Source organism: Siphateles boraxobius, unplaced genomic scaffold (assembly GCF_051911475.1).
Source record: "Siphateles boraxobius isolate OS27281-9 unplaced genomic scaffold, OSU_SipBor_1 50, whole genome shotgun sequence".
Taxonomy (NCBI): Eukaryota; Metazoa; Chordata; class Actinopteri; order Cypriniformes; family Leuciscidae; genus Siphateles; species Siphateles boraxobius.
The window spans coordinates 2,937,638-2,948,569 of record NW_027509142.1 but is presented as its reverse complement, the minus strand read 5'-3'; the positions used below and the strand labels follow the sequence as shown (position 1 = coordinate 2,948,569).

At 40.0% G+C, this 10,932-nt stretch overlaps 1 protein-coding gene across 4 annotated transcripts in view; it reads right to left on the bottom strand.

Annotated features, from left to right (window-relative positions):
* Window positions 1–4,773: 4,773 nt before the first annotated feature.
* mybpha (myosin binding protein Ha) overlaps window positions 4,774–10,932 on the bottom strand; it is a 37,469-nt gene continuing 31,310 nt past the window's right edge. For all 4 annotated transcript variants that reach the window (XM_077204743.1, XM_077204745.1, XM_077204744.1 and 1 more), the window contains 4 exons: window positions 9,239–9,425; window positions 8,954–8,999; window positions 5,650–5,696; window positions 4,774–5,085 (listed from right to left, as the gene is read on the bottom strand). In XM_077204743.1, the coding sequence (XP_077060858.1) occupies window positions 8,965–8,999; window positions 9,239–9,425 (222 nt within the window). In that variant the 3' untranslated portion in view covers window positions 4,774–5,085; window positions 5,650–5,696; window positions 8,954–8,964. The remainder of the gene's footprint in view (window positions 5,086–5,649; window positions 5,697–8,953; window positions 9,000–9,238; window positions 9,426–10,932) is intronic.

The window sequence follows — 10,932 nt, the reverse complement described above, 5'->3', positions numbered from 1 at the left end:
TGAAAACCAATAGGCTAGTTTTATTCAATGAATTATAAAGGCTGTAGCCTCGAAAGCGAGCCAAGACCACCTTCTTTACAGCCACTAAAACACTGTTTGTCAGTTTACGCAATCTCACAAAGTTTTGTTATATATATATATATAGTATATATATACGCAGTCGACTCACCTATGTTCCTCGACAGTTTTCAGCATCTCTCCACCGACCAGAAATACGGGGGGAGTACTCTGGTTTCGGGCCAAATTCTCCTCGGACAGCACTCCAAATCAGAATCAGAATCAGAATCAGAAGGAGGATTATTTGCCCTGAATGTTTGTACAGACAAGGAATTTACTTTGGCAGGAAGGTGCATACATATAACATACAACATATAGGGATATAATAACACAATAATGTGCCCACATGGGGTACCTAATAAAGCAATGGTGAAAATATGCCAAAGTGCAAAAAAAGCAATGGGCTAAGGGTTTTTAATTTAAAGCTACGAGTTTTTAATTTAAAGTCAGTGCAACTATGGAATGTTTAACGTTTATAATAATCAGTGTAAATACGGAATGGATAAGAGTTTATAGTTCAAGTTTGAAGTCAGTGAGAGCTCCGGGCCTTGTTAAGGAGGCCAGTAGCAGAAGGGAGGAAACTGTTCTTATGGCGGGAGGTGCTGGTATTGACGGACCGCAGCCTTCTGCCAGAGGGGAGTAGCTGGAACAGGGAATTACCAGGGTGGGAGAGATCTGCCACAATCCTCTTTGCTCATTTCAGCACCCTTGAGGAGTACAAGTCCTCGAGGGAAGGCAGATTGCAACCGATCACCCTCTCCGCAGTGCGGATGATAAACTGCAGTCTGCTTTTATCCTTGGCCGTGGCAGCAGCATGCCAGGTGGTGATGGAGGAGGTACAAATGGACTCTATGATGGCTGTATAAAAGTGCACCATCATTGTCTTCGGGAGATTTAATTTCTTCAGCTGCCGTAGGAAGTACATCCGCTGTAGTGCTTTCTTGGTGAGGAAGCTGATGTTCAGTTCCCACTTTAGGTTCTGGGAAAGGATAGTGCCCAGGAAACAGAAGGACTCCACAGTGTTTACTTGGGAGTCACACAGGTTGATGGGGGTCGGTGGGGCTGTGCTCCTTCTGAAGTCCACAACCATCTCCACTGTCTTTAGAGCATTGAGCTCTAAGTTTTTCTGGCTACACCAGGACACCAGGTTGTCAACTTCCCACCTGTAGTCAGACTCATCCCCATCAGAGATGAGCCCAATGAGGGTGGTGTCATCCGGAGGGAAGCCGGTGCTGATAAACCGGGGGTCAGGGACTTGTGACCCCAGCTTAACGCACTGCTTCCTGTCAGAGAAGAAGTCTGTGATCCATCTTCAGGTATAATCCTTTACATTGAGCTTAGTGCGCTTGTCCTGAAGCAGGGCAGGGCAGGGATGATATTATTGAAGGCGGAACTAAAGTCCACAAACAAGATCCTGGCATAGGTTGCCGGAAAGTCCAGGTGCTGGAGGGTGAAGTGTAGGGCCATGTTGATTGCGTCGTCCACAGACCTGTTGGCTCTGTAGGCAAACTGCAGGGGATCCAGGAGAGAGTCTGTGATTGATTTGAGGTGGGCCAGCACCAGACGCTCAAAGGACTTCATTACCACCGAGGTCAAGGTGACAGGTCTGTAGTCGTTATGTCCAATAGGCCTTGGCTTTTTGGGCACAGGGATGATGGTGGAAGACTTAAGACAGGCTGGTACATGGCATGTCTCCAGAGAGGTGTTGAAGATGGTGGTGAACACAGGAGACAGCTGGTCCGCACAGTGCTTAAGGGTGGCTGGAGAGATGGAGTCTGGCCCGGCTGATTTTCGTGGGTTCTGCTTCTTGAAGAGTCTGTTTACATCACTCTCTTGAACGGAGAGAGCCAACGCTGTGGTGTGGGGAGGGAGCTCTGGTGAAGGGCGGTGTAGAACAGTGTAAGGGGTATACAGTCAAAAACCCAGAACCAGATATGAAGAATGAAGACCCGGAGTCAGAATTATAATAAATTAAAAGAAAAGTTTTACTGAAGTTAGTTTGCAGTTTCATCAGCAGACGTCAGCTTCAATACTCACACAGGAGTTTGTAGGCCGCCCCGCTTACAGTTACAAAGACCACAGCAGTTATACCATTTCCAAGGTCTAAGATACGTAATTGCTTACAGGATGAATGATTCTCATTGGCTATTAAATTGATAAACACAGTGATTTTCCATACATATACAGATAGAGGGAAGCATATCTCCTTCGATTATGCAGCTGACACTCTGACCCTGAAGTTAGGCACGTCATGACCTTCCAGGTCACAGATTTGGGTGGTTGGGCACCAGCCTGTCCTGAACAACAACTCCGTCAATCTCCAATAATGCCAGTGGTTCCTTAACCTGTAACCAAGAAGACTAACACACACACACCGACACACGGCTTTTCCAAGGTTGGATTTGGCCAGGCTCTAACTATAAACAGGAGAGTCCTCTCAAAACATCAAGCTAATGCATTATTTCTCTCAAGGATAGCTAAACTTTAGTCTAACTGGAAAGTAAGGCTTTAACAAAGATTGGCCCCTTAAACTATTGGCTTCAATGACCCCTCTATGTTTTAACACGTTGAAGACCTTTTTCAATCACAAAACAAGTCTATATTTCATTTCTGGAAGCTGGGATAAATAAGCAAGCACTGTCACTGCATTCAGATATCAAATACAGACATTAAATAATACATGAAAAGAACATTTCAGTAATCACACTGGTAACTTCTATAACAAAGTAAAATCTCCAGAGAAGTCATTCAACTCATTTGATATTTGGAAGGAAGAATATTGATTAATACCTTGATTATAATCAATCATTACATATACATTGAAGCAGCATTGGATTCCAATCCACCCCCTTTAACAGGACCGTCCATTTGCCTGTCGAATCTACAGTAAAATTCATTCAGGTCGTTAGCCAAGCGAGAGTCATTAGTGGTGTGGGGGGCTCTGGGCTTGTAGTTGGTAATCTGCCTGAGCCCCCTCCAGAAAGAAGCGGAGTCGTCAGTAGAGAACTGGTGCTGCAGCCTCTCTGAATACAGTTGTTTAGCCTCCTTCACGGCTTTTCCAAACCTGTTTTTCGACTCCTTGAATCTATCTCTGTCCCCAATCCTAAATGCTTTCTCTTTGTCCACCCTCAACCTTCTGAGTTTACCTGAAAACCAGGGCTTATTGTTGTAAAAATGCACCCTGGTGCGTGTTGGAATACAGCAGTCTTCACAGAAACTGATGTATGTCATTACAGCCTCTGTGTGCTCATCCAGGCTATTGGTAGTGTACCTGAACATGTCCCAGTCAGTAGAGTCCAAACACGCCCACAAGTCCTCTAAGGCTTCACTGGTCCACTGTTTTGATATCCTCACAGCGGGTTTACAGAGTTTTAGTTTCTGCCTGTAAGCAGGAATCAGGTGGACCATGGCATGGTCAGAGTGACCCAGTGCTGCACAAGGAACTGCGTGGTAGGCTTCACTGACGGTAGTGTAGAAGTGGTCCAAAGTGTTATCTTTTCTGGTAGGGCATTTGATGAATTGTCTATATTTGGGGAGATCATGGCTAAGATTACCTTTGTTAAAGTCGCCAAGAATGATAGCTAAGGAATCCGGATTTGTTCGCTCGATGCTTAGTATCTAATCGGCGAGTAAGCGCTGGGATTCTTTAACATTAGCTCCCGGCGCTATGTAAACACCGACCAAAATAAACGACTTTTAATGACATGTTTATGCAAATATGCATACTTATCTGATTATTTGTAATTGTGAACTCGTGAAATTGTAAATAGAGACATTTGACATTCTCCAGAGCGCAAACACAAATATGCAATGGAACGTTTGCCAAATCTGTTTCGCCAATATATTATTACAGTATCAACTGAGGGTGCTCTTGCTTCTACCCCCGTAGAACCAGGCCTGCAATGATGCATTGTTAACTTGATGCATTGTTAAGTCTTTTTGGTAGTTGTAGACTTATGGTTAATGTGTGTCAACCAACATGTACGCCCAGTTCTTACATTACAGTAAATTGCACTTAGTACATACAAACCAACCCCACTAAAAAAAGTGATGTATCAGTAGAGTACAGGTACAGTACAAAAAGTACAGTATCAACTATATATTTATAATTGATGAATATGCCGAAGGGAGTTTGTTTTTCTGTGCTTTACATATTTGATACAGGTTAAAATATTATTTTTTGTCACTATAACAAATATATTTTAATCATTCAAAGTTGTACATCATGGGGAAAATGATGCAAAACTCTCCAGTGATAATAGTGTTGATTCCATATTGAACCTTATTATAAGCAGAGCTAATGCTTCACCAATTTTTTAATTAGGGGAAGAGAAATGGTTTATAATGTTTTGATATCCCATAACATCAGCAACAGTTAAAAAAGTACACTATTAGTAGGCTCTGACTAATGGTAAATCGTGTAACCAGTGTTGTTAGTAACTGGATTCATCGGTGTGTATTTGCAGCAAGTTCCAGTTAAAGCTTTTTCTGTGTAAAACCTTTGCACTAGCAGATAAGACCACAAGTCATATATTTAAAAGCCTTCATGCCTCTGTTTCTAAATCAACCATCCTGCTGGTTTATCTTATCAGAAACAGACTAATGGCAACAGCATCCGGTGCAAACCTCGGACCTTTGAATAAAATTTGACAGAATTTGACAAACAATGGGATGTTTTGCTTTGTTCACAACAGCACTATATCCAATAAGAAAATATAAAAGCACAATATGTTTTAATTGTCATTTATAGATTATTATATAATATTGCAATAAGATAAAACACTCAATAATAATGAATAATCATGAATAAACAGATACAGGCAACTAAAGTGACACTTGAAATACATGCAAGAAATATAAAACTAAAAATACTTATTTATGCCTTCACTAACAGGTTGTTGCTTTTAAGCCAAACAGGAATCTATATGATGTTTCTTGTATTTTGTTGAAAGAATGAATCACAGAAGCGAGTCTGAGCCTCTAGTATTGTGCACACATCAGCTCATCCTCCTGCACCACTGTAAACATCTACAACAGGAGAAAGAGAGAAGAAAGTGTGTCAGGTACCAGGAAACTCCATTCCCCAGAATGCTTCTGTTAAACTACACCAAATGCACTGAATAGGTATTGCACTGCAACAGTACTATCAGCCCGATCTCACGGCAATGTGTACGAATTTTACGAGGTGGCTAATTCGTACAAATTCATATGACCTCACTCGCACGAATTAGTACGAATTTTGCTAAATCGTACATATTTTACGAGTTGCCGAAATCGTATGAATTTGTACAAATGACCTACCCCTGACCCCGCCCCTAAACCTACCCATCACGTGGGTTTAGACAAAAATCGTACAAATTCGTATGAGTGAGGTCATTCGAATTAGCCACTTTTTAATCACTCGAACAAATTCGTACGAATTGGTCATGAGATAGCGTTGGTACTACCGGTCACTGACACATCACATATTGATAAACATGCATTCAAATAAGTTTATTTCTTATACTGTTCAATATATAGTAGAAAGACTAGGGTATTTGTATATATTGGTATATTGTATAACAATTGAAGCGTTGTTGTAGCTATGCTCACCATTGTTATTCTATAGCATAGTGTCCTGCTGCTCCTTGACAGGAGAACTGCAAAAAAGAAAAATAATAAAAAATAAAAAATCATCACATCATTAATTACAAGTATTTCTTCCCTTCTCAAATTTAAAAGTACCCACAGTAACAAGCATTGGAAAATAAAGTTGGTATTTCAGTTAGTTACAAATTGATGATTTTGACATGCTGGAAAATTTAAATTTCAAATATTTTGCAAAGAAACCTGTTACCTGCTACTATGCAGTTTACTATACTATTGCATAAAACTATGCAGTTTTAAGCCATATTTTGTGAAACTTGAATCAAACTGAATCAGCCTGTCAAGATTGATTGCAGGTAAACAGACGAAGATGAAGGAGGTTCCAGCACGAGTTTAATATAAAATATCCACAAGGATAACAGAAGGTAGCAACACACAGTAAATGTGAACATGGCTGACAGAGAATGAACATGAACTTAAATAGGAACTCAAACAAGATGATTAATAGAACCCAGCTGAGCTAAACAAACTCATAATGACAGTGACCATGGTAACAAAGCAGTGGCGGGAAAGTCAAATGAAGGAACACACAAGGATAAATTAAAACAAACAAAGACTGCGTTCACACTGCAGGGGCTTAATGCTCAATTCCGATTTTTGGAAAAAATTTGATTTTTTTGCAAGGCCATTCACATTTCCAATTAAATGCGACCTTTTGTGATCTCCTGTAAACCGCCCGGTTCCTGATAAGAGCCCTCGAGTTTGGCCTGAACAGAGCTGTCCCCCCACATATTAATTAAATCAGAAAGCTCGCTTCCCTTCCATTGACTGGTCTCAGCATCATCCGCCATAGTTGTTGTTTATCTTCTCATTCCCGCCTACTTCAACGCAGAATTATGACGTTTGTCGCATATCAATGACGTGCGAGTCGGATACATGTGACCTGGCCGTTCAGATTGAAATCGCATTTCAAAAGATCGGATACATATTGGATTTGGACCACATACCCAAGTGGCCTGGGTTGCATTTGAAAAGATTGGATCTGTGTCGTTCAGACTGTCATGCAAAGATCAGATACAGGTCGCATAGGGGCCACAGCCACTGTGGGTAATGGTTTTTACTGGACACAATTTTGACATCGATACCATGAGGGAAATGGCCATGTAGATATTTTTAATATTATCTCATAATTTGCAAGCAGGTGTATTATGCTGCTGTCACTTTAAGACCTGACGCACAGATCCATTATACTGTTACACATTAGTTTTCTTTCACAACTGGTTAAGTTCACTTAAAACATATCTGACTGTGTTTACATGAATACTCATGTCATGAGTGTCATGAATACTCGCCAAGACTGGCATCTTGACATTATGTTGTGTGTATTTGACTGTTTAAGCACAAAAAGCAGCAAAAAATAACTCAATCCAGTGCTGAGAAGGCAGCTTTATGTGCACACAGTTTGGGTGTGAGCACAAAATATGTGGCAATGAGTAAAATGATGCACAATAAACACTATACCATGCCAAAATTCAAGCCCTGTAACACCACCATTTTTCATCCGGAGCAAATGAAACAAGTGAGTGCGGAGAGGCGGGTTTGTGTGTCACTCGATGTCAGAGAGATGAGAGAGAGAGAAAACACAGCTGGTATCGTGTATCTATTCCGCGGAAAATTTATATTGGAAGCGTTTCAGATATTTCAGTGATATGTAGCGAATAATATATATATTTTGACAACACTTAATTGCATTTAGTTTATTATTTCAGATGCCTTTTTAAAAGGCTAAAATGTAAAAATGTATATATTACATATAAAAATCCAACCCTCCAAAGTGGCTAGTAAGAGTGAATGCGTTACACGCCACTTCTGAAATACACACGCATTTGATGGGTGTTAATGTCAAGCCCTGGTGCGTCTTTAAAATTGGCATGGCTTTTTGATAGTTTTTTCTTCCATATTGTTACGTATATATTAATAGTGAAATGGCATCTTGAACGAGAAAAAACGTAGGGTGGGACTTAATTTTGTCCATGGGGAATTGATTGGATGGCTGTGGTTTGCAATTGGTGGATCCCATGTGAGTGACAGGATATTTCCCGCCCTGGCACTTGTAAACACGTCATCAGAGAAGAGAAGAGAAGAGAAGAGAAGAGAAGAGAAGAGAAGAGAAGAGAAGAGAAGAGAAGAGAAGAGAAGAGAAGAGAAGAGAAGAGAAGAGAAGTCGCTGCAGGAGATAAATAATTTGTAATTAAAACTGCAAAAATCCACAATTGTCAATTGTCAATTTTGATTTCATGGTGGCTTAAGATGGGTAAACATTTTATTGTTACATTAAAAATATGGTATAAACTTGTTATTTTTCTTCGTAACTCTTACAGCTCTTAGGTTTTATTTGTTGCTTATACATTCAACAAACTAATCTTTCAGTGCTTGAAAAACAAACATGAGGTATCAGCTTGAGGTATGTGTGGCAACTGTCAGAAGTCATTGGTGATGTGCTGTTTTCCGTTCTCTGCTCTCGGCCAAGCCACAGTTTCATTTTTAGCCCACACAACCGCTAACAGTCACTTTGGCCTCTTTGAGTTAAATCGGCTACATTCTCACTGTGTAGGCTCTTCTGTGTATGGGAGTCTCACAGCGAGACACAGCTGCCAGCACATGACTCCCTGATAGGGATGTTAGACACAAAGTGTACGGATGTTGGCACTAATGCTTCGTCGGGTTGTTTTACGTGGGTTCTCCCAATAATTTGTTGCATTTTGTCAAATGAAAAATGTTACATGTAACATTATATTCTGATATTGTTGCATGATGCAAATGAACAGAGTTTCAAACTAAATAAAGACAAAAAAAGTATAATTGTTTAATTTAAAGGGGACCTATTATGCCCCTTTTCACAAGATGTAAAATAAGTATATGATGTCCCCAAAATGTGTATGTGAAGTTTTAGTTATTTAAAAAACAGATATTTTTTACAGCATGTTTAAATTGTCACTTTTTGGGGCTTAGAAAAATGCACCGTTTTAGTGTGTATCCCTTTAAATGCAAATGAGCAGCTGGTGCCGGCCCAGAGGGCGGAGCTTCATGAGCTCGCTCAGTCAGGACAATCTCTCATCTCAGGGAATGATAATATCAAAACATAAACTCTCAGTAGCTGTGTTCATTTCGACCTGGAGTCGGACAATAATGCCCACCGAGCCAGAGAATATATACTGTATGTAGATAGAACAGGTATAGTCTAGTTTAATTACGGTTATAACTTATTTTTCCATATTGCTTTTATCAATTATGTTTTTTATTTACTGACCTGTGCACATCTTATTTCCTATCTTTTTCTTCTTGGATGGTCACCTCTGGTAAAAGAGAAAAGCAAATTGTCATAATCATATCTCTGTACCCATCCAGTACTCACACCGACACATTATACATGCTTTGAAACTACTCAAATTAATCATAGTCAGCACAAAACATGCTCCATTGCATTCCTTTCTCAGATAAACACCTTAAAGGATCAATGTCAATATAATCAGCTGAAAATGCACCATGTAGCATATTAGCGTGTCAGGCAAAGAGCAAACGATCCTGTACTTACGTTTGACCTCCAGCCTACAAGCAACAGTAGCCTCACCAAGGGAATTCTTGGCCCTGCAAGTGTAGACGCCACCATCAAAGCTGGATGGTTTGCGGATTTCCAGCGAGCACACTCCCTGGTTGTTGATCTGCCTGTATTTGGGATCGTCCCCTATGAGCATCTGATTTTTCAGCCACTCGATCTTAGGCTGCAGACAAAATCATTTCAACTGACATAGCCACAACTAACATCAGCAAGTCATCCATCAAACTGGACCATTTCACACGTATGTTTAACACATTACCGTTTAAACACTCTAGCAATTAAACAAAATACATTTTAATAAGGTGTAATTAATACATGGATTACAAACCGAGAGGCATTTAATAACCCAAAGTAATGCTGTGAACTGGCGTAACTGAAGCTATAACCAACTCCAGTGTTAATGTTCCCCTAGACTCATTAATTTTATCCCTCACACACACTTAGAGGTGTCATGGTCCTAACATAAAATGTCACACGTCTAAGTCCCTGAATTTCTGCCCACTCGTAGTTGATCAGCTGCACCGCATGGGTTAAACTTACAGAAACATTTCAGTATTCTGTTCACACATACTCTAGATGTCCCACTGCTCCATGAGTGACTTTCCAGAAAAGAGAAACATTAAGCTCCTCTGGGATCTAATACCTTTGGTTCCACACACAGATTGTGTCCACAAGATGCTAAATTTCTTCAGAGATCAAGCTAGCACACAATGGCTAATGCAGAGATCTTTTGGGGAAGATTGAGATGGGGTCTTAATTAAAGTACACTGCTTCATGAATTAAACATGCCAAAGTGAAAACTGAAAGCAGTTGATCGCTTGATCTTCATTCAGGCTAATGCTAAAGCTTAACAGGAAATAATGAAGGAGTTACATAAGCCAAGCTGAAGCTATAACTATGTTAGCTATGCTTTTGAGGACAACGAATGTCAAAAATAGATCTTCAGTTAGCAGATATGGCAATGCACAACAGATCGTTGCAGGGATCTTGCTAATCGAACATCTGATTAATCTGTGTTGAACTTATATTTTCCCAAAAATGTAGCATGTGTTCTTCAAAGACTCTGTTGCTGTTTAGTCAACTTGCTAACCTTTACAAACTGGCAATATTAAAGGCTAAATGACAAATAAGACTGTCAAAGATTAATAATAAATCTTTACAAAAATATGAACATAATTCCTTTGCCTTATGAAATCATAATTTTCAATCTGAGGAAGGATCTAACAGAAGCTTCAACTGTTGAGGAAGCAATTACCATGAAGCTCCACTGGGAAAAATAGTTCTGAGCAAGGTGAGGAGTGGTTCCAAGTGGATTTCCAGTACATGAGCTTTCTTTTTCCAATGTTTAATTACTGTACATTATCACACTGTCACCAGCTCTTGTGTCTCAGACGTATCCTGATTTTGTAGCACCAAAGTGGAAAAAGTATGTTGAACCATGTCAACTGGTCTGGATAAACATGATGGAACGGCACAGTTTCACAACGATGGTGGAAAATAATCTATGGCATCGTTCTATAAAGTACATCATGATGTTTTCCAGTGGCTTTGATGGTTTTAGGTTTCCAACTTCATCCAAAAACCTCAAGACATCCTGGAACTGGTTTGATACCAAATAGAAATTGAGCCAGATGATGAAAATCTGGATCATGGGTTTTTAAATATCAGTC